The 25125-nt window shown below is 38.1% G+C and overlaps 1 protein-coding gene across 5 annotated transcripts in view; it reads left to right on the forward strand.

Moving 5' to 3' along the window:
- Positions 1–23181, forward strand: part of pum (pumilio) — a 177278-nt gene extending 154097 nt beyond the window's left edge. For all 5 annotated transcript variants that reach the window (XM_068297221.1, XM_068297222.1, XM_068297223.1 and 2 more), the window contains 5 exons: positions 13635–14099; positions 14461–14674; positions 20771–22045; positions 22111–22279; positions 22339–23181. In XM_068297221.1, coding sequence (XP_068153322.1) covers positions 13635–14099; positions 14461–14674; positions 20771–22045; positions 22111–22279; positions 22339–22900 — 2685 coding nt within the window. In that variant the 3' untranslated portion in view covers positions 22901–23181. The remainder of the gene's footprint in view (positions 1–13634; positions 14100–14460; positions 14675–20770; positions 22046–22110; positions 22280–22338) is intronic.
- Positions 23182–25125: the final 1944 nt, after the last annotated feature.

The raw sequence follows: 25125 nt of genomic DNA on the forward strand, positions 1-25125 counted from the left end.
ATATATTGATAAAATTTAAATATTTTCAAACTGGCTTTAAAGGATTTATGTATCTATAAAAGAACTTCTCTCTTTTATATCTACAATTGTGTACATCAAACAATAGTCAGCCCGCCAATGAGACCTCAACAATAATCAGCCGCCATTTTGCATTTTATAAAATGCAATTTATTATGGCAAACATTCAAATTGATGTGAGTGTATCTCTCTATATGCGACCACGGGTTGTTGATAATAATGTCACCCAAAAATTACAAAAATTTGTTGCCTTGATTCTCGTGTATTTGGCATCGTTGAAAGCTGCAGCTGCTCCTGCTGAATAATTCAAATTCCATAGTGCAAAAAGGTTTATTAACAATAAACTAAAACCAAAAAAATAAAAATAAAATAGCAATAAAAAAATTTTGTATATATTACAACATAATGCAATCAATTTTAGTTTGAACTAATTAAGCTCTTAATATCAATTGAATTTATGAAAATTTCGCATATGAATACTCTCGGTTAGGTCTATTGTAAATATAATATGATTGCCAGCAGCAGTCTGTTATTTATTAAATGAGCCGTGGTTAAAAAAAAAAATATGTAATAAAAAAAAATAAAACCCCCTTCTTTGCCCATCAAATGTTCGTTAATAATGTCGATAAACAAAATGACACCGGGCATTTTGCATGCAAATCCATCGATAAGTGTTGAATGCAAAATGTTGAATAAATAACAAATTATTGATAGAGACAAGATGGATAATAGATACGACTTTAGGGTTACCCTATAAAAGACATGCAGATGAGGCAAAAAAAAAACTTGGTTTATAATCAACTTTTAAGCCAATGTTCAGTTAAAACGTTTTGTTTGCCATTTCAATATCACAAAGCATTTACACAGTTTGTATTTACCCATAAATCAAATAATATTTACAGCAAGGCCAATTGATTTAACATTTCCGAATCACATAGAATCAAGTAAACAGCTCCGCCTTCCAAATACTCCCACAATTTAATATTATGCCTAAGCATATAAGGCGCTTTATTTTGCTACAGATACAAAGTTTCAAGTTTAATTAAAATTTTCAACAATTTCCTAGAATTTGAATATGAAGCAGCAGCAGCAAAGCTAACATCGCCCTTAAACCGAAGAACTACATATTGTGTATATACATACATATATACAACAGCTGCAAAAACTTGCCAAGGACAAAATGCAAACTTCAATTAGTTGGGCCAGACAGACAGACAAACAGGCCAGTCCACAGATAGACATACATACAAACAGCCAGACTGAGAGAAAGGACAGCCAAAAAGTCCTTGCCACAAACATATGCACATATAGCAAAGAGCATATATTTCAGTCTGCAAAATGTTTGGCATATTGACAGGCGCATAATTAACACTATTATCAGTAGAGCGACAGAAAGAGAGAGAACCAGAGTGTGAGAAAGAGAGAGTTGGCCAACATATTTTGTTGGCCATTAAACTTTCGGTCATCAGAGCGAGAGAAGCCAGACGAGGGAGTGAGAAAGAAGTATAGAGCTTTACCACAGACATAAGTTTTGATTACGATGCGGCCAGAGTCCTGTGTAAGCCCTGGGCTTAATGCTTGCTCTCACACTTGTCCCTCTCTACGCGCCTCTCTCTTTTTCTATGTGTGTTTGTGCGTTGATTGCATTTGGTCAGCCTAAATCCCAGGCTACAAATTATAATTGTCAGCAATAATGGCTCGGAAAAAATGATACACAATATAATTGCCATAAAAATTGAATTTACTTTAAACAATTTCCTTCTCCCAAAATGAAAGTAATTTTTTTTACAATTGTTATTATGTTTTTTATACCCTGTCCACAAAAAGGATGTATAAAATACTAGAAAATAATAATTATTATATAAAAGAACAAATACTACAGTAACCGCTTATATTAACATTATTTCCTTTCAAGAAGTCATCTTATTTTCGTATAATTAACTCTATGGAGTATTAAATCAGTGCAGCACTTTTGCAGGGTATAAAACTTGCAGATTAGTTTCAAATTGTTGTTTGTTATTTTGTTTTTTTTTTTTTTGCTTTGCCACACTTGAGTAAATAAAATTGTTGCTGTCATGGTGTATTTGCGGTTCGATGATTAGTGAAAAATAACAGAAACAGAAAAAGCACTAAACAAACAGAAATCCACTTTAAAGTTAATTAAAGTTACTAAACAACACGACGAGGCGTATGAGCAATATTTCATGGTATTATAACCATGAAAATTGTGTGCGGTCTAAGTGTGTACGTTGAATTGTGCGTGTATATATATGTGTGTCTGTGTTTATTTGTTTGTTTGTGTGTGTGTAGATAATTGAGGAAACAAGAAGTGCAACAATTTTCACTTGCTTACATTACATTTGCTTCTGTTGTTGTTGCTGTCACTCCAAAGATGTTACATTTTCTTGCCTTTCACCAACAAAAAACGAAACTGAAATAATTTTGTAATTAGCTAGCCAATCATTTGCAATCGTTTTTAATACTTTTGAAGTCGCGTAACTCATTTTCCGCTTGCGTGCAAAAGTTTTTCAGAGAAAACTTTCGAAGTGAAGACTTTTTTTGAGAACACTTACAGATTTCTTTGCTTAATTTCAATGTTTATAATTTTATTTTGCAAGTCAAGTTATGACCCCAAAACTAATCCTCTGTACATTTTTTCTCTCTCATTTTAGGTAAGTGAACCTAAAACTATACCACAAAATGTTGTAAGTACTGTTGCAGCGTGCACACACACACATGCAAATGGTTTAACAAAATATTATCTACTCTGGGATTTACAGTTTCAGTGTGTTATAAAAATATCCATAAAATCGTTTTACTGGCTAAAGGGCTTGTCCCCTTGTTAGGCCTTAGTCTCAGTGCCGGTCCCAGCCACAGCACAGATCCCAATTCCCCCTCTACTTCTTTTCGTTCCCTAACTCTTGTTCTAGTCGAAATTTCAAAAACCGAGAAACAAAAAAATAAACAAATAAAACATGAAAATGTCATCATATGCCACATCAAAACCAAAAATGCTATTTTAAAATATACACAACACATTTTTTACTTACTCTTTTTGTTTTCTGGTTTACTTTTTCAACATGCAACACACTGTATGTATTTTATTTCTCTGTAAACGTTTTTCAAGCTTCCAACGAGACGAGAACTATAAAAATATTTCATTCCCAATTTTATACACTTAAAATCCCAAGGGTGCAGTTATTATGGACAGTTGTTTGTTACTCTTTGATGTAAGGATATTTATATTTTCAAAAACTCGATCTCGATCAAAATGAAGTTCTCTCTCTCAGCTCTTTGAATCACCACTAACACAATGCACATTTTACTATGTTAAACTAAAGGATCTGGAAGATAAATATTGCTTAGTAGAAAGGGTATATTGAATGCGGTGCGTACTCTTGGACCTTGTTGCTTCTGCTGGTGTTGCATGTGTTGGCATTTATAAATTAAATAGTAGTCAGAATTCTCGAATTTCATGAGAGCCAACGTCCTGTGCGTGTTGCGGTCCTATAAAAATGGCTACCCTTTACAGTTGTTGTGGCAGCCATTTTGAATTAGTCTTTTCTTTCCTGTCTTTGTTTTGTTTTTTATTATTTTTTTTTAAAGAATAAAATAAAGCAAATCAGAGTAGTTAATGGCATTCACTGGGCATTTAGATAAACTTAAATGGCATTGTTTTTTTTCTGAATAACATTAATCAAAGGCGTCAATCAAATGGAAAGCTTAATAAATTTCTTACAACTAGTTTCAAAGAAAAATATCTCATAAATAACAAACACTTTCTTAATAAACAAGCTCACCTTTGCGCAATTGTGCCACACCTCCCACACTGTTCCTTGCTGCTGTTTGAAAAACAAACACCAGCGAAGCAATCAAATCAAACAAATTGTTGACTAAATTCCAGCTAAATAAATAAATAAAACAAAAAAAAAAAAAAAACTTGACTCATTAAATCAAACGCACGCACATGGACCCAAGCCACAGTCACCTCCACCCTAGGTCCTCCTTCCTCGACTTTCAGTGCCCGCCCGCCCAATAATAATTCCTCAAACTTCAATTACAATAACTAAATGCAGGTGCCACTCATAAAACAAAAACACACACACAACACAAAAAATAAGTAATGCTAAAAATAAATATATAACAAGTCATGGGCATGGCCAGAAACTTCATTTGGGGAATAAATATAGGTTCAGCTTTGTCAACCATTTTCATAAATAGATGATTTTATACAGGGATCGACACTTGTTTGAAACCCTCTTGACTACACCCCTGTTTTTGGTTTTGTGTTGCTTTTTTTTTGCTGAGGAGTCGATGCCCCAGTGCTAAATAAATAAATTGTTAAAATATGCACAGGCCAGAGCAGCAACAACAAGAATCACAAAAACGAACTCCCACTAGAAGTAAGTGTGAAGAAAATTTCCATAAATCAGCACAGAAAACCAAAGAAAAAAAAACAAAAATGGAAAAGTTTTCGCGTGACAAAAATCAACTAATGTGGTTAATAAAAGCAACAACAAAGAAAAAAGCAAAAAAAAATAAACGAAATAAATATATATGTGTATAATAAAAAGTAGCTAAAAATCTAAAGATGACGGGGGCGTGGCACCAGAAGTTTATACAAAGTTAAACTGAAGTTAAGCAACAAACTTGCGGGGCCTGCACGACTAAGGGTTAGCCAGGGGGTGTTGGAGCACCAGGAGAAGTTTTCCGCGCTCTCATGTAAATCACTTTCAGCAGCAACTTTTGCCACCAAAACGTTACCTTAAATTTATGCAAATGTTTTGTTGCTCCGTGTGGCACCCGCCATAGCCACCTGGCAGCGGCAGGTGGCAATTGTCGTTGACATTTTCACCTGGTTGGCCTGGCGGTTGGTGAGAGAATCACCAGGAAAAAAAAATAAAACAAAATAAAACCGAGAAAAGAAAACTTTTCTTTTTAGTCAGAGAGGGCTAAAATGGTTAAATTGTTTTTTAAATATTTTTCTTTTCACCTCTTTTGTGTCACTCACCTCTCCACCTTTCGGTATGTTGTTGCTTTCTTGTTTCGGTTGGTCGCCTGGCCATTCGGATTTGATTGACACTTAGTATCCTGTTTAGTTTATGCCAAGTTTTTCGTGATGATTTATTTCTGACATTAATAGGACACTACCACCGCACCACCACCAACACCATGAAGGGTAGAGAAGGGGTATGCTCTGGGGCTGGGTAGATTGGTTAGTTGGTATAGCAGAGCCAGTGGCTGAGTGAGTGTCATTTCAGTTGGTTAGTAAAGCTTTGAAATGTTTGCCCAGATAACGTGACAGCAAATCAATGCATATTGAAACGCATTCAGAATAATAGAGACGACGAGAGAGAGAACTGGATTGAAACAGGGGTGAAAATGTATGGTAGTAACAAAATAAAAGTAATAATTTATAGTGTGCCCTTTTTTGTTATGAACAAACACCTGGGGTGATATCAAGTAAATGCCATAATGAATAGTTGATGCCAAGTAGAATAAGTTGGTCACTTGGTTCAATAAAGTAAGGATTTATAACCATTGAACCGTTATACTTGAAACTACAGAGTAATCGATAGAATTCATACCTAAGAGTTCAATATGAACGCCAGAACTTAAGAATATAAATGTAAACAACTTTGGGTAGTCAAATTCCTATTATTAATAGAATTTTGTACGAAACAGACCAGAGAATAATTTATAAATATTTTCTTTTAAATCCATTCAGTTTTATAGATAAATCAGTAAAGTTTCACAATAGTTTTTCTCATATGCTTAAATCCCAAGAGTGTTTTGCACATGTGGTAAAAAGTTCATGACTAAACTTTTATGAAGATTTTTTTCTTAACCATCATTTAGTTTTATTTTTTTCTAGCTTAACGAGCCTTAAAACCGCAACCCACACACCCACACAGAGGCACATTTACACAGAGAGCCCCACACATACATACATATCTAACCATAGCGTACATGCAGCTTAATTTCATTTAGCATTTTTATTCTTCTGGCATTTTACACTCATGCATTTACCATGGGTCGTCTTCTTCTCTGCCATTAAAATGGCATACAAGGGGCATGGCAATGGTACTTATTATGTCCTAGACACATACACACACATACTCTTACATTAAATATGTATGATGGTGGCCCGGTGAGAAAGAGATGCGGTGGTGACTGCATGTTGGCAAGCGAAAAGCCACAGCAAGAAAAAAATTGTTGCCTACATTTGTGGGCGGAAACGTGTGTTGTGCCTTGCCTTTTGTTTGCCATTTCGCTTGAAATCAGGCTATCGATTTTTTTTTCTTCTTTTTTTTTTGCCTTTCTTTACTTACTACAAGCTTTTTCCTAACTAACATGTCCTTGCCATGTGAACTATTAAAGGAGATTTTTCCCAATCAGATTGACATTTCATGTCATGCCAATGAAAAAGCAAAAGGTTAGAAATTGACTTGAGGCAATTCATAATCATTTGCCAGCAATTTGACAAACTAATTAGGCATACTAATTGATGAATGTTGCCAACTCATTTTGGGCATAAGGCACGTAGCAATCATAACAAAATATCAAAAAGGCAGCAGCCTGTCAATAATTAACTCCCACGAAGAAGATAATTATTAACCAATAATGTGTATGTGTGTGTGAAGTCACGTCCTGGCTATATCTGAAATCTGAAAATGTCAAGTAAAACATAAATAAGATGGAGTGTTTTTTTGTGTTTTAATATGCAACAGATGTTCAGCTAACAATTAATTGATTTCAAATTGAACTAAAGAATTCTCTGATGCTTTTTAGCTTACCGAATAGGGGTTCTATTTGTCTATTGGCTTTTCAAACCAACAGTAGATGGATGATGACACTTCTTTTTTGTTGTAATTATTTTTGTTTTTCCGTGTAGCATTTGCCATTAGTATCTTAAAGTGGCTGGCCATTACTCACTCTACTTGGCATCTACCTACATACCGTCCCTGCCTGATAGTTCTGCCCACCCATGATTCTTCTTCTGTCTGCAGTGACGACCACTTATACCATCCCTTGGCAAACTACTTCAACTGCGCTTTAATTAAATATCAATTACTCTGTTCAGCTCGTTTCAGTTCAGTCCTTGGCCCTTCACTGTTCTGCTATCCTGCCATCTCGCTCTTCTGTAAGCTGAAAAGCAATCAATTAAGTGTACTTTGCCATGGAACCAAGAGTAAAAGCCTCAATTTAACCCAACCTTAACTCATCAGCATATCAAGAAATAATAAAATGGAAAAAGCGAAAGTGCATAACAAATATTTGTCACAATATCAAAAAAATGTTGTTTATGAGTCCGAAAATTTCACCCAAAACGAAAATAGAACCACAGAAGACCGGGAAAAAAATGCACAAACAACTTGTAGACCAAATTAATGCCACAAACAAACATTAACGCACTTTTGCCTGCTGTGTTTGTTTTGCGGCGCGGCTCATTAGGCAATAGTCTATGTAGTTCTACTTCTCCTGCTGCTCGATTCTCATCAGTTGTCATTCTATAAGCCAACAAGTAGGTTTGCGTTGACGTCGAGACTAGAAAGTTGGAGAGTTGCTAAGTTTTGATGGTTGTGGGCATGTGGGGGTGTGAGTGGTGGGCTTCAACCATTAAACCGAATTACTTAATGACCGCACACGCGTGTGCTTTTGATGCCTACTTTCAGGCGCACCCCCACACAAATACACACTCGTGTAGCCACTTTCTTTTAATTTGAGTTTGGACTTTGTTTCGTTTCGTTTCGTTTCATTTGGTTTCGTTTCCTTTTTTGTGTGCGTGATTGCTGTTTGTATATTGCTTTTTAATTTTGCTCGTTACTCGCAATTTCCCAAGCTCCAAAACGTGATTTCTGTATCCAAGGCATAAAGTAAACTTCAACAGAATGGACATCACCTTTCAGTCTACTCCTGACATACAAATATATGTGTATAAATCTTACATGTATGTATGTGTGAGTGCGTATAGTTTCTTTCGTTTACGCCCCGAATTTCACCTTATATTTCATAATTTTTCTTCTCTATTTTCTAGTTTACTTTACAACCTTGCCGACACAGCTTTTGGCATTTGTTCATTTTACTTCGTTTTTGCCTTACCATAAATTTAATACACTCAAGGAATTTGTAGATTGTCTGCAGACATATGTGTGCTTAGGTGGGGAAGGGCGGAAGGGAAGAAAAGTTTCTAAAATAGGTCAACACCACCTATTCATGAGTACACTGAGTTAACCAAGTTTATGAATTTACAACAAAGTTTACTTTGTCGAAATTCTATAGGAATAGTAAAACCTAGTTTTAGTTTTAGTAGAGAATGATAGTCGAATATCTAATGACATCGATGTACGAACTATATGATACTCAGGACTCCTTTTGGATTCCATTTGAATGAAATGATTTTCGCTTAAAGACCTGACCTTAAATATATTATGAAACTACATATCCATTCTTTTGTGAGTACACTTTTATCATCTCTTTAGTCAGCAGCAGATGATAGCCATCATTAAAGAATACATTATTTTCGACCAGAGTTACCACCATTCCACTATTTGCCAGTTGCCACAGAGTTGGCATTCGCATTGTTATTTTATTAATGAAATTACACAATTTCCTTTTATATTTGGTTTGCCTTTAATTTAATGATATCGAATACCTCCGTCACTCGTCCACAATGCCCTCTTCTCTGTGAGAATTGAGCGTTAAGTAAATGTGACCTTAATTTGTACGTATAGTTGATATATGTACTATGGGTAAAGAGTTTCCTTCGCCGTTCATTGCGGTAAGTAGCAGGCAGCAGGCAGGCAGGCAGACAGCAGCAGTAAAGCCGCAACATTTACATGAAGAGGACATTTAAAGTAAAATATGGCAAAAAGCCGCAGGACAACGGCAGCTCGATAACAACACTCAGGGCTGACTGACTGGGCGGGCGGACTGGGCTGGTTACAGCTTGGGTTCAAAGGACTCACTGCAAATTACCGCGAAAATGAACAAATTGCGGGGGAAGTGAGTAAAGCCGCATCGCAGCAGTGCCATAAAAATGCTTCAAAATGAAGCCATAAATGCGCAATCACAAAATTACAAAAGTAAGCGCGGGCGTGCCAAAGTGTTTATTTATGCAGTTTGCCCCCCCTCTCCTCGCACCCAACTCCCATTTCCACTCAACTCGCTCCACCAATTCACTTCTTTTACACTACTTGGCAAACATTAAGCATACGCAACGTTGTGTTGTACTATGTGTGTGTGTGTTTGTATGCTAAAGCGAAATTCTTGTAAACGGCGTCGGCACCGTCAAGTTTAATTGCCTTGCAAATTGCCAGCTACAAACGATGAACAAGATGAAGAAGAATGTTGAAAAACCAAGCCAAAGAGCAAAGTGTAGAGATCCTTTTGAATTTCATAACAAATGCCTGTATATTTTGATGTGAATGGCCAGCCTCTTGTGGTTAGGATGGATTCTGGTGATGTGTGGTTTTTGTCCCAAAATGAAGTATAGTAAAAGCTTGAACTTTATGCCGGTAGAAAAACCACCGCCCATTAAAACTATTTGCCGTAACAAAACAACTTGAAAAAGATAGAGTGAGAAAGAAAAAACACACACACACACATTTCTGTGTTTGCGAAGAAAAAACTTTTTAGGTAAAGATTTTTTGTAGATGATTCTTTTTCCCATTCTTTTTCCTCCTCTGACTATGTGACTGGCTGTCTGAAGCGAACTGCTTTCTCTCGCATGAACTTTGATTGTCTGACAAACTTTGCTGCATACTTTATGGGGCGAACTAAACTATTTGCTCAACTATTAGAAAGTCAATTAGTTTCGTGTTTCTCTTTCTTATTTATTTTTTTTTACCATCTCTATACGGTATTCTACTTTCGATGGTGTCTGTGCTTAAACAATTTGAATTGCTTTCGAAATCGTTTTGGTTAAGTCTAGACCACAGGATAAATTAGTAAAAAAGAAAAAAATGAGTTGATTAAATTAACTTACAGTGTTGCAAGTAATTTCAATTAACGAAGAACTCTTGAACACCTGCTGTGTAAATATATTTGTTAACTTGTGTGCTAACTTAATTGACATGACAGGTTATGTAGAAGTCAAATTGATTTCCACTAATTGAATTAATTGTCATCGTTTTTGAATTTTAAGTGAATGTTAAAGTTAACTTAAAGCTAAGCCTCCCCCTAGGAGAATCAATTTAAAAGCAACAAAAAGCTGTTAAAGCATAAAGTAAAATGCAGCAAATCAACCTGCAGACTAACTAACAGAACACAGACACACACATACACACACACACAAAACTACTGGCACTTGAAACTTTGTCGACATCGTCCTGCGAATCCATGTTGCTTGCATTACTCCCTTGCTCTCCCTTTTAGTTATTTTGTGTGTGTTTTTACTTTTATCCAGCTATAATTATAAATCAACTAGCTAGCTTTTTGGGCCCCACCTGCTCGCCTACTTACATCGACTTACTCCAACTCCTGTGAACAGCAACAGCAACAGTAACAACAACAACTAACTAACTAATCCACTCAGGCAAAAGCACAAAAGCAACATTAAAAGAACGAACTTTTGTCGCTGTTGCTGTTACCGTTGCTGTTGCTAGCGACCGACCCACTTGCAACAAGTCAAGTAAAGGTAAAGCGAGAAGAGGAAGAACAACATCATGATGGAGAGAACATTTTTGTAGTTTAGGTTGACTCACTTTCACTTTGGGGGCAAAACCAACCGGTTGGAATAGTAGGACAAGGGCCAAGAGAGTCAAAAACAGAAACACAGACGTATCAGCAGCAGCAGCAGGAGCAAAAGCAACAGAAGCGCAGGAGCGGTAACGGGGATCCGAGGAGTTCCCCAGTGTATGACATCAGCTATAATTTCCATTACGAGTCGAGCGCTGAAAATTGTACTCAAGGGAGCTTATTAAGCATGAAAACCAGCAGAGAGACAGAACGAGAGAGTGAGAGTGAAGGCAAATGGAATGTGCAAATGAAATGAAATAAAAATGTCAGAGTGACTAGGTAGCATATAGTGGCTGAGGGACTCTGGAGGGCGGAAGAAAAACCCAAAATGGCACAAATAATAATTATGAAAAGCAAGCAGACGAAGTTTTTCACTTGTTGCACATGTTGTTCTACTTAATGTCAGAGCAAAGGAGTTGAGTGTGACAAAGTAAGAGCACTACTTAGAAACTGAGAAATATTTATAAACTGGTCACACCGCGAAATGAGTGACCATAAACATGAGCTTGAAACTAGAAACTCATTTATAAAATAAGAAAAAAGTGGAGCAGTAAGGAAAAGTAAAGTGACACTTACGTCACTTGGCAACTAAATCAAAGCATTGCATACTTACGGGCGTGAAATTACATAATTTCTCATATTCCCTTTTCACTTTTGCCTTCCATCCTCTGCTTTTGTTTTCAATTTCGTTTTAATAATGCCAACGAGTGGTGGTGGTGCTGGTAATGGTGGGACGATAGAGTGGGCAAGGGACGAGGTCATGGCAACCAGGGAGCTGGCTCAGATTTCAACGCTTATTTGGTTTCTGATTATTATTTTATACATATACATTTGTATGCTTGTATGTGCTTATGTGTGTGTAAGTGTATGGCTGCCTGGAGTGCTCACGCGTCACGCGCCTAAAAGTATGCACAGAGCCCCATGATATTTGCCTTTTTATCGCCCTTCTTTTTCTGTACGTTTTTTTTTTTTTTTTACTCTTACATTGTTGCTGTTGTTTTTGCTTTCGCATTTTGACTGTGCTGGAAGTTTTTAGCCTCGGTTACTTTGCGTGTGGTTGTTATTATTATTTTATTTTACTTCTCTGCAATCTTTTGCCACGTTTCGTGTTTATTTCCATTCTTCATTTGCCCCAGCTCCGGCTCCTACTCCTGTGGCCGTTGCTGTTGCTGTTTCTGTTACTACTCTGCACCATTCATCAATAATTCACATTGATTTCTTTTTCTTTCCCCGTTTGCCTGGCATCTGTTCCCGTCCACCATTACCATGTTGTCCAAGTTGTTCCGCGTTGTTATCGTTGTTCTTGTTGTTGTCGTTGTTAGCCTTTTGGCAGGCTTCTTTTCGGTTTGTTTTCACTTCAATTTGCCATGTTAACAATTGACACAGAAGCTCCAAAAGGGGCGGCAGAGAGTCATTTCACTTCTTCTCCACCGCCACTTTGCTTCTTTTTTTCATTTGTGTGTATGTTTTGTTTTAAGGTTATTTTCGGAAACATTAGGGCAATTGAAACTGATACTTTACCCTACATATATTCACGTAGATATGTATGCAATGGGAATGCGAATTTATGAAAGAGAAGGGACACAGTTAAGTGCAATCTGTAACGCCATTAAGCTCAATATTTAATAATTTACCAAGTTGGAGTGAAAACCAACGAATTAGAAACAAAAAAATATATATGTATATGGCAAAAGTACAGACTGCCTGAAGGGAAATCAAATGAGAAAAGCAAATCAGTGTCTGTCTGGCTCTACCTTCATGTTCAATAATAACTTGGTTGCTTTTGTTTTGTTTTTTGTGGAAATGGTTTAAAGTCTCTTTACCTGTGCCTATTCACCCACCCGCCACTCACACACGCATACGAATTACGTATTTTTCCACATTTTACACAGTTTTCCTTTTTTTCTGTCTGTTTCACGTTTTCTTTTCCCTGAGTGGCTGTAGCTCCTGGCAATGATATGGCAACACTGCCAGAAACAAGGGCGTGGGGCGAAGAAGAAGGGCACGCTACGAAATACAACACCCAGTCATGCGTTCCACTGTTGGCTTTCTGCTTATTCCCTTTTGTTCCTTTACTTATTCCTTTTCGTACTCTTCTTTACTTTTTCCTCTTTTTTGCATACGTGAAGAGTATCGCATGTTGATTTGATTGGATTTGATTTAATTTTCCAATTGAAAACACTTTATCATGTTTCATATGTGTGTGTGTGTGTGCTCGCGCGCTAGAAACAACAAGATAGCAAAAGAATGGCAAAAAGGGAAATGTGTAACTGAAACTGAAAAGTTATTACTTATCCTTAAGGCATATGTGTATGCGCTCTTGATATGATATATAGACACGGCTGTTGCGCCTTATTACGCGACAGATTCTTCTCATGTATGCAAAGCAAGACAAATTGGCAAAGACGCCATGAAAAATTGTTCTCCACCAGCAACATTTGCAAATGACTTACATGCATCACAGAGCACAGAAGCAGTAGCCAACAGCAAGCTGAGATTAAACCCCAGAAGTGATACGGATTACATACATATTTTACCAATACCACAAACATATGTACATGCATACACACATAAAGTATCCATTCAAATCAAGTGAAACTGTACAAAAATTGTTATTAGATAACTAAAGGAAGTCTGCTCTAGGAACACTTTAAAGAATGCACAGTTTTTGCACCCAATATCCCCCATAAATGCTAGCTTAATCAATTCCCATTTGGGGGAGAGGATGTATTATCACATCCATTAGCATCTGCTGATGTTGCTGCCTTTGCATCCTAACACAATCTGCCATGCAGACGCAGTACTTACAACAACCACCACTCATGGAGGCAAACATTTAGTAACCATTATCTTTTCTCTCTCCTTCTCTTTTTTAGCAACTTTTTCGCTCACAGAATCCGGGCTTAGCGGCAGCGGCAACAAATGCTGCTGCAGCAGCGGCTGCCGCAGCAGCGGCAACATCAGCAGCTAGTGCAGCAGCAGCTGCAGCTGGTGCACCGCCGGTGCCGAATGGCGGCAGCATGCAACAGCAATCTCAGCAACAGCAGCAGCAACAACAACAACAGCAGCAACAACAAATGCAAATGGCTGCCGCTTCGCAACAATTTTTGGCTGCCCAACAGAATGCGGCATATGCGGCGCAACAGACCGCACCATATGTCATCAATCCCGGTCAGGAGGCGGCTCCATATCTTGGCATGATTGCAGCAGCTCAAATGCCGCAATACTACGGCGTGGCACCATGGGGCATGTACCCAAACAATCTGATACCACAGCAGAGTACACAACCTCGTCGCCCGTTGACGCCCTCACAGCAGGGAGCCGAAAATCAACCGTATCAGGTGAGTTTGTTTCGCCAATCAAGAAAAAAAAAATAACAGAAAATCACGGGGGAAATGTGTAGCTCCTGAGGAGGATGTGGGGAGCCGTGTAAATGTATGTGTTCATATGTGTGTACATCAGTTTTCCTGTAAATTTCTGTACAAGCAACTAAAAAAAAAATTAAGAAGAGAGAGAAAAGTGTAAAGCAAAGCCTTAAAAAGAAAAGAAAAATGAATCCCTATCCAACACCTTTTGTATTTTCTCTCTTATTCTTCTTCTCCTTTCTTTTCTTTCCACTGCTTCTCATAACCTACTACAACAATAAACAACAACAACCAAATCTAATCCTGTACAAAAATCTATGTAAATATCATATCTCAGGTCATACCGGCATTTTTCGATCAGAGCGGCTCACTTGTAATGGGACGCACTGGCACACCCATGCGTTTGGTTAGCCCAGCTCCCGTATTGGCTGTGCCACCGGGTGCCGCCCGTGCTGGACCGCCACCACCACAGGGTCCGCAATTGTATCCGCCGCAACCGCAAACGGCTCAACAGAATCTCTACTCACAGCAGAATGGTTCCAGTGTTGGAGGTAAGTTTCTAATCCAACCCCAACTCCCCGCCTTAAATCCAAACTCTGAACAACTATCAAACCATCCCGAAAAGAAAACCCATTAACCAATTCTTCCTACCCAAATTTGTAATTAGTGTAAAGTCTTTTGTGTATTTATATTTACTTTATGTACATATCGTGTAAATTTATCATAGGCAGCAAAAAAGTCTGCAATAATCATCAAATGATACATATATATCTTTATATATATACATATATAGTATATAATTAAAGTACAACTTATAATTAGCTTTTATTATGCAATACTCAGAACTGACTTTCACTTGACGCATGCGTTATTAAGTAGAAAGTCTGAATATCTAGGTGGCAATCATGGGAGTGGCAAAGGGGTCAGTTTCATGGTGCGGGGTTTATTGTGAAGGATATCATTGCCAACGTGACAGCCAGCAACAACATCAACAACAATAATAATACATATAATGCAATTTATAATTTCAAATTCCATTTCTATTATTTTTGCGTGTTCGTGTTTTCCCTACACTAGACAAATTAAGGTATATCAGTTCTCTCTAACAAATAGAGACTCTTAACATTTTGAGAACGGAAGAATACATAAAAAGAAGAATCATTTAAAATCAAGACTTTTAGATTAAACTAAACGAAAAACATCATAATCATCATCATCATTACCGCCGCATCGTCATCAAGTGTTTTTGTCAGCAGTGCATTTTCCTTGTTTTTCATAAATATCTAATGCACTACACACTTACAGACAAAAAGGAAAAACTAACAACAATTGCATGCAAGCACGCAAAATGTTATTATTGCCAAATGCAACAACAAGCAAATACTTGCAACAAAACTTTCCAAGAGAGTCATCGGCTACAGCTGCTGATATTTCTGACTCATGCCATTTGGTATATACTTGAAGGAGCCTTTAGAGAAAGACAACAAAATGCAATTGCGCTATTTATGTATGTGTATACACACACACACACACACTCACACGCACAATAGTTGATTGTGGAAAACTTGAAAGCGATAAGTTTTCACATTTTAAGTAAGCAAATCATGGATCATTGAAATCAGTTGTATACATAATCAATTGTATAAAAAGAATCAAGCTATCATATATTTGTGCGACTTTTAGAGAGAAAGACACGAGAACAATTATTTTAGAATGAAATATTTTTAAATTAAAGTAAGGACTTTAAGGTATTCCAGGAGAGAGAATCTACAGTAAGATTGGGTTAAGATTTGGTGATTTTTTCGGGCTTAAGGTGAATAAAAGGATAAAAAAGGAAACACAATTATTGAAAATCATTCGTTTATTGAAATTATTTTAAACTATTTTTCACTAATCACATTTAGATTTATATAAATATGTTTAAAATTTATTTGATAGCTATTTAGGCTAATTGCAGCTATTTTATTGCCAAAATACTATTTTATTGTTATTAAATGAAATTTTAGCAATAAATTTCCATCGATTTAGTTAAATTGTTGGAATTTTTCAGCTTAAACGAATAGCTTCTGCTGGTAGTGATGTGATGTTGCTGCTGATGCTGCTGCTGATGGACAACAACTCCATTAACAATCAGGCAAAATCAATTATTATGCATTTCGCAATATTTTTTGCTTTCTCTCTGTCCCAACGTTTTTGGCATTGGCTCAACCGCAACCATGTTAATGGATGGTAAGTCTACATGCAACATCCAGTAGCATGTAGACTGTGCAGCAGCAGCAGCAGCAGCAACATTTTACTTTATTTCCCATTAATTAATTTTGTTTCACATATGTATATGTATGTACGCTTCAGGACTTTGGCATTTTAATGAAGTTTTATACCATCCTTCTGTTTCTTTGCTGCTGCGGCCTCCTCCCTGCCCTATCGAATCCCCTGACGTATGAATGATTACGTAATTTTTATTTTACCGACAACAACGGTTTTCAATTCAGTTTCTGAAAAGGTTTTTTAGTGGAAGCTTTAAGAAAGCTTCTCTATAAGAGAAGAGATAGAATCAATCAATTCTATTCAAAATGCAAGCTTTGACATCGTTTTCTTTTATTTTTAGAAACCCAGTGTGATTTAGCTGTATGGGTATACCTGTGAGGTGTGTGTGTGTGTGTGTGTAGCAGGTGATTAGGCTAAGGGCCTCTTGAGGCTAAAGGCGGCCAACTGAACTACTAGCATATGACATCTACATTCCACATCTCAATTACGGTTAGTTAGCACCCTATATCCTTTTTCTCTTCTGCTACAGTCACACACACACACAAACACACACTAATTATGTTGTGCAATCGATCCGGCTGTGTTGTACCATTCCGAGGCCATGTCGAAAGGCTTTTAAATGGAGATTATATTGTTCTAAGTGGCTGCTTGAAAATGGGGAGGTGAGGCGGAGGACCAAAGAGAGACCAGGCAAGGCAGTCAGACAGTTAGTCAGATCAGATCCTTCTTGGCTTTCTGTGCCAGACACAAGCTGCAATTACAAACGTTAATGCGCCTGAGATTGAAGCGGTTGTTGGGGGTTGGAGGTGGTGGCTATGGGAAATGTAGGTGGAACCGCACACAGTGGGTACATCCCTGCACTCAGGCAGCTTGACTTTGCAACCGCCACAACCCATTTGGCCAATCCTTTGAAACAATGTGGGTAGCACACACGTAAAGGCATGAGCCGCAGTTCCTTCCATCCTTTTTGCCAACCCCAAATTATTATGTACACCTTTCGTATGTTGGCAACATGTGATTGCATTCTAAAGGAAGCGGGAAAACTGAAAATCAGACTATAATACATATGGCAAGCCAGGAGCGGTCTAGTCCTAAAAGCAATTATCAAAGAATCGCTTAAAACTATAAGGGTTTGATTGATTGGCTGGCTCCATAATGTTTAATTAACTAAAATAATTAGAACATAATTATTAATAGCAAAAGTCCTTTTCATTTTGATAGTTAACAAAACAAATTGAAATCAAACCAAATTCTAGACAATCCGGTCCTTATCACAAAAGCCCTAAAACCGAAGCCCTCTTCTGCAAGGGGTACATTGTTTTGTTCCTCCCTTCCTCCTGAGAGGAGGCAATGGTATGAATTTGGATTCAGGTCTGGGTCTGTGTCTATGTCTGGGTCTCTCTCCCCCAGCTACCTCTTTTGTGCAAATGAATTCGTTTATTTTGTAAAATGTCAATTGCTGTTAAGGAGAACAACCAGCAACAGCAGTAGCTGGAAGCAAAAGAGGAGGCTCGAGCAGGTGGATCCAACAGCAGCCTGATTTTGTGGCACATGTGCTGGATAGCAGCTGTAACAGCAGCACATTTGACACTTGCGGGATAGGTTTTAGGTAGACAAAGAGAAATAGGGGGGAACGGATCCCCACCCCACCTTCATGGGCGTGCCAAACGATGCACTTTACGCTTAATGAAATTCTCGGTGACAGGTACAACATGACGTATGCGTTATATAAGCATCAATTAGAGCGCATTCTGTGTGTGAGCTGCAAAAATTAGTGTAAAACTTTTTATTTAAATTGCACAAAATTTCAATTGACAGAAAAGTTAAAATTACATTTTTAATCGAAAACGACAAACTTTTGCACAGATTCTCCCTGCATCCATCTAAATGGATGGTTGCTAGCTGGTGTTGCCATGTAAATATGAAAATGCAAATGATACAAACAAAATGCTAGGGAAAGTTTTTAATTTTTTGTGTTATTCTACTGCTTTTCTTGTGTGTGTGTGTGTGTGTGTGTGTGTGGGCGTTTTTTTCTAATTTTATTTTGCATTTAAATTGCAACTAATTTAGCGCCTTTTCAGAGACGACAGCTCTTTCTCTCTAGATCTACTCTCTGTATCTCAGTCGCGACGCGACTAAATTTCATTTCAAATGCAGGCTACAACATCTAGCGGGGCGAAGGCAAAACCATGTTTTCCTTTTTTTTTTATTTGGTACTACAAACAATTTGCGTCAATGAAAGTGTCGAGTGTTGTTGGTGGTGGTTGATGACGGAAGAGGAAGAGGAGGATGGGCCGTGATGGGGGGGATGCTCAGTGTCTGTTTATTTTATTTGCTGGGCTCGTCTCCCATTTCTGGTTTTGCTAGTTGCACAATTTAAAAGAGAATTATTCATGCAATTTGTGAAGGGAGATTGAGAGAGCGGAATACAGATGTTCGTTGGTTGGGTGGACGGGGCGGCTAGGTAAATAGATGGCAAGGAAAAACATCAGATGAGAGTTGCTTAGGGCCATGTCTGGCAGTCAGTCTAGCTGAATTGAGAACGGGTCGGTGGGAGTGAGAGGAGTGCTCTCATTGGGGAGACACTTTGCCAAATGAAACTGCATCCAGTCACACATATGTGTGAAGGATCTATCAAAACTGTGTATACGTGAGTGCGTGTGTGTGTGTGTGCCTGTGGATAGGCGGGGCAGAGGCGGCAAGTGGCATTAAGAAGATGCCACGTTTATTGCAGGCGACATTTTGTGGTTTATGCACACGTTCTACAAACACACGCACACGCACACGCACACACACACACAAATACGAATGAACCCAACACGGCACGACGGCGACAGCGACAGCTACAGTTTTCCGTCTCAGCTTAATGTAATGATTTTATGAATTATAAATGCACATACCCCCACCAACACACCCACACACACACACATAGAGTAGAGAAAGAAAAGTGAAAAGGCATTAAAAATTGTCAACGCATTTAAATGCCAACTTTGAACGCAGCAGAGGAAACTACTACAATGTCAGCCCCATTAAGTAGGCTATGAAAATGTGCTCAAAAATTAGTAGCGAAAGAGAAATTAAAGCAAAGCAATTCTCATTTTTAGTTTTGCACTTAAAGTGCGAGAGTGGGAGAGTGCGGAGGAGTAAAAGCATTCGAGTATCTTTAATTTCGAATAGTTTACAATCTGCACTAAACTAAATGTTGAGACCCATTTTGTGCAATGTGCTATAAAAATCAAGTAAACTGTACCCAATGGCCGCCATTTTGCAATTAATCGAGCATGCAGAGCCGAGTGAGAGATGCTGAGAGCGAGAGATGGAGCAAAATGTGCTCGTAAACTTAATTGCCAGGATTTAAAGGCACAGCTGCTGCTCCTATGGAGTTTTAGTTCAATTGCAAAAGCTGGACTTTTATCCTTCCGCTGTCTCACTCGGTCTCTTTCTCTCGCCCTTTCTCATTCTCTCTCTCTCTCTCTCTGTGGTGTGTAATAATGTCAGCATTAATGAAGCGCACATGTGGCAGCAAATCTCAAAGGATATGTTAAAGGATCTATGGCAAAAGCAAAAACAATATAGCAATACAAGCTAAGTCAGACATTGAGTTAGACCTCTCTCCTCTCCCGTTCTCTCTCTCTCTCCGCCACGGTGACAACTTGATTGATGTTGTAATATGTCACTGGCATTTGATTTGCCAGCTATACCGAAAAACGTACAAAAGAAAATCCACATATGAGATGTGACGAGAGGGAGAAATGGAGATAGATTTATAACAAGTGAAAGTTTTGCCCCACAAAATGAGTTTCATTCATTTGCCTACTCCTAGGGTCAGTGAAATTTTGTTTGCTGCTGCTGCTGCTGTTGCAAAGAACTGCAAGGATATGGAAAATTAATTGCACAAATTTCCCTTGCCACACACATACATACACAGTAGAAAACACACACATCATCAACACGTCGCATGTGTGGCTAAGTCGCGAGGGCGTTAAATAGTCCCGCCCTGTTCTGGCCATGTTGTGCCACGTGTTGTGTTTGCTTGATAAATTAAGTTATTCAACAGCAGCAGGCGGAAAAAGGTTATAAAAGTTTATAAGCTGCTTGAACTTTTTTTGTGTTAGGTCATTAGAGGGCAATTTGTTTGTCGATGACTTTGACGAAAGGAGGAAGTAGCATGGATTTTACTTATAATTAGCAACTAAATTTTCTTAAACAATGTGATATTAAATTCAGATGCACGTAAGATCAATACCATTTATTAGTTTTGCTCCTGAGATCCTTTAGTGAAATGTATAATCAATTTTAAGGTTTTACCTCAATTGTGAATCACTTGTCCAATCTTTCTTGATTTCAAGACTAACGCATTTTTCCCCATTCTTTTGCAGGCTTGGCCTTGAACACCAACTCGTTGACGGGACGTCGTGATTCATTTGATCGCACTACATCCGCCTTCAGCCCCTCGGCCATGGATTATACAAGCAGCAGCGTAGCTGCCGCCAATGCCGTCAATAGCACAGTAGCTGCAGCTGCAGCTGCTGCTGCTGCCGCAGCGGCACGTGGCAAATGGCCAGGTGCCATGTCAAGTGCCGCCGGGGCCTATGGAACTTTGGGTGCTGCTGCAGCTGTTGCGGCTGCTGCCAATGCATCGGCCAGTCCTATTGGAGCACCATTAACACCGCCGCCTTCTGCGGCCCAGTCCTGTCTAATGGCTGGCAATAGGGCTCCAGGAGCCGAGTCGCGTCAGAGGCAACAGTTGGCTGCCGTTGGCTTGCCCACCACAGCAGCAGCTGCTCAAGCTGCTGTGGCAGCCGCTGCAAATAATATGTTCGGCTCGAATAGTTCCCTTTTCTCCAATCATCTGGCCATACCGGGAACCGCAGTGGCAGCAGCTGCTGCTGCCGCTAATTCACGTCAGGTGGCTGCGGCAGCTGCTGTAGCTGCCGCTGCTGCTGGAGCAGCGGGTGCTGCCGCTGGTGGAGCACCGCCACCGGGCAGATCCCGTCTGTTGGAAGATTTCCGCAATCAACGTTATCCGAATTTGCAACTGCGTGATCTGACCAATCACATTGTAGAGTTCTCACAGGATCAGCACGGATCACGTTTCATTCAACAAAAACTAGAGCGAGCCACAGCGGCCGAGAAGCAAATGGTCTTCAGTGAGATACTTGGAGCCGCCTACAGCCTAATGACCGATGTCTTTGGCAATTATGTTATACAGAAATTCTTTGAATTCGGAACTCCCGAGCAGAAGAACACCCTGGGCATGCAGGTGAAGGGGCATGTGCTACAGTTGGCACTGCAAATGTATGGATGCCGTGTGATCCAAAAGGCCTTGGAGAGCATTTCACCGGAACAGCAACAGGAAATTGTCCATGAATTGGATGGACATGTGCTAAAGTGTGTCAAGGATCAGAATGGCAACCATGTGGTGCAGAAATGTATCGAATGCGTGGATCCTGTGGCCTTGCAGTTCATCATCAATGCTTTTAAGGGTCAGGTCTACTCGCTAAGCACACATCCATATGGCTGCCGGGTCATTCAGCGTATCCTGGAGCATTGCACAGCCGAGCAGACGACACCGATTCTCGATGAATTGCATGAGCATACAGAACAGTTGATCCAAGACCAATATGGCAACTATGTCATTCAGCATGTTTTGGGTAAGCTCATGAAATTTTAATAAAAAGAAGGGTAATTAATAAAACAATTTTTTCAAATTTTATAGAGCATGGCAAACAGGAAGATAAATCCATACTGATCACTAGTGTGCGCGGCAAGGTCTTGGTGCTATCCCAACACAAATTTGCCTCCAATGTGGTCGAGAAGTGTGTGACCCATGCCACGCGCGGCGAACGCACTGGCCTCATTGACGAGGTGTGCACCTTCAATGACAAGTGAGTACTGCCCTTGAAATATTTCTTAAGAAACATTTTAAAAACTGTCAATTATATAGCGCCCTACATGTCATGATGAAAGATCAGTATGCCAACTATGTGGTCCAAAAGATGATCGATGTGTCGGAGCCCACGCAGCTGAAGAAACTGATGACCAAAATTCGCCCTCACATGGCAGCACTGCGGAAATATACCTACGGCAAGCATATCAATGCCAAGCTAGAGAAGTACTACATGAAGATAACCAATCCGATGGCTGCGACCGCTACCTCAGCAGTTAGCGGCAGCGGTGCCACCATAACAACAGCATCCCCCACATCAATTGCAGTCAGTAGCAGTGCAACAGCTGTCGCTGTGCCTGCAGCATCCTCCTCCACTTCAACATCATCCTCCAGCTCAGCCAGCAGCAATTGCTCTATAACAACCACCACAAGCACCACTACCACCACCAACAGCAGCATGTCATCGCCCACAATTTGCACCATACAGGAGAATGGCAATAGCATGATGGCCGAGCCCACATCTCCAGCTCTATCCGAATCATCCTCCTCCGTGGTGACGGCCATCAATACTGGCCTAGGTCCAATTGGACCACCCACAACAGCCAATGGAGTGCTGTAAATACAGAAAACAAAAACAAAAACAAATTTCAAATCAAACAAACATAACAAGAAAAAAAAGGAACCACAACCAACCAACTCATAGAATGTAGAAGAAGAATAAGAAGAAGTGAGAGCATCAGTCGGTTTACATTCTTCTCGAATTTTAGATAAAAACAAAACTGCATACTAAAATCGGAAAATACTATATATACATATAAACACACACACATACATATAAATGTAATCTAATTTATTGATTCCTCATACCCCCTCTCAAAACATAAAATCCAAAATCGAAAATCGAAAAAAAACACTCTCAACTAAAAAGTGCGGGCCATCGATATAATAATTTGTCAAATTTTGTGGGAAAAAGTTCTGCTGTTCACAGATCAGAGAAAGTTTCATCACAAAATTGCATTGTATTTTTAATTAACGAAACAAAAACAGATGAATGATGAAAAAGTTGTGCTAAATGCAAACTGAATTCAAGTAATTTGTATGGCAAACAAATAAAAAAAAGCGCATTCGAAGCGTTTTCTTTTAGCCGCATACTCTATATACATAAATATATATATTTAATTTGTATAAAAACAAAAACAAAACGGATCGAAGTCTAAATGTAAATGTCGAATTGATAACAAAACAAAAAATTGTCATTGTCAACATTTTCGTTGTAATTTTTTATGTAAATTTATGGAAACACTGGAAGAGAGAGATCGAGAGAGCATTCTCCAAAACCAAACAATTGTAAATGATTTATAATTTTCGACTGTAAATTGATTCAAGACGAAGAAAAAGAAGAAGAGACACTAGATAAACAAGGAAGAAGAGGAAGCTGAGAACGCAGGAATATTTCTTACAAAACAAAAAAAAGCAAAACAAAAACAAAAAAAGGAGAAAAACCTAAAGAAAGGCAAGAAACATAAAAAAAAAAGGGAAACACAGCAGAAGAAAATGTTTAAAAAAAAAGAAACTATAAAATTTCAAATATATTTAACAAAAACCAACACAAAAACAAACACACACACACATACACATTTAATTGTAGCATGTAGAATAAATTAAACTAAACTTAAATGAATTCTAATTATACAACCAACACGCAAAAAACACAAACACACACACACACACACTAAAAACAAACACATACACAGACAGACACTAAAACTGGCAAAACTCTTCTTCATTGCTTTATTGCACTATGTAAAATTTTGTACAATAACAACAACAAAAAAGCCACAACCCCAAAAAAACAAAAAACAACTATGTAATTTTCAATTTGTTAAATGTAAAATTCAAAATATTATGTAAAATTCTCATTATTTTTAATTGAATATACTTTTCTTTGTAAATTATGTAACAAACAAGCAAACAAACAAACAAAAAACTAAACCGGTTAAAAACACTCACACATGAAACATTTATACACACACACAAACACACACTCATGCACGCATTGAACTATATATATTTAAATGTATCTATATATATATATATATATACATATTTGTATTTTGTACATTTTGTTTGCTTTTAAGTCCCCAGGATAAACAACTCAATCTTCTTTTATTATTATTATTATTATTATATTTTTTTTTATATATATGTGCATATATATGCAACTGCAATTGCAAAACTGGTCGAATATCATTAGGAGCAGTTTTCAAGGAATTACTTATCATTTATTGATTTGATTGCTTAGATGATAAGTTGAAACTGCTTAACCCATGTCTATAATATATATATATATATGTGTATACAAAGTAACGTTTATTTCATGATTTTACCTATACCTACATTAATGTCTATGTTATAACAAATTTTGATCGAAATAAACACATACAAGAAAACAGAAATCAACATACAGAAAACCATTTGTAAATGCAAGATTCAATGTTCAATAAATATAATTTTTTTTATTAAACAATAAATATAAAAAAATATATAGTATATATACATATATCAATGTATGTTTTACCGACATTGTCAACCCACCTTTAGTTTGATTTCGTACATATATATATATATGTATATCTATGTATGTATATGTGTATATATAAGTCTGATGTGTGGTCGTCTCGGTTGCTGTCTGTGTTGCATGTCATAACAGCAGCCATGTTGATGCCACACATCACATCGTCCTGTTTTGTTCATTATTATGTTGTTTTTTTTTTCGATAGTCCCTTTAATTTGGTTAAATTTTGATTCGATTTGCTTGAAATGCTGGAAACAACCTAATCAAAA

Source organism: Drosophila tropicalis, unplaced genomic scaffold, assembly GCF_018151085.1.
Source record: "Drosophila tropicalis isolate 14030-0801.00 unplaced genomic scaffold, ASM1815108v1 contig_859, whole genome shotgun sequence".
NCBI classification, from domain to species: Eukaryota; Metazoa; Arthropoda; class Insecta; order Diptera; family Drosophilidae; genus Drosophila; species Drosophila tropicalis.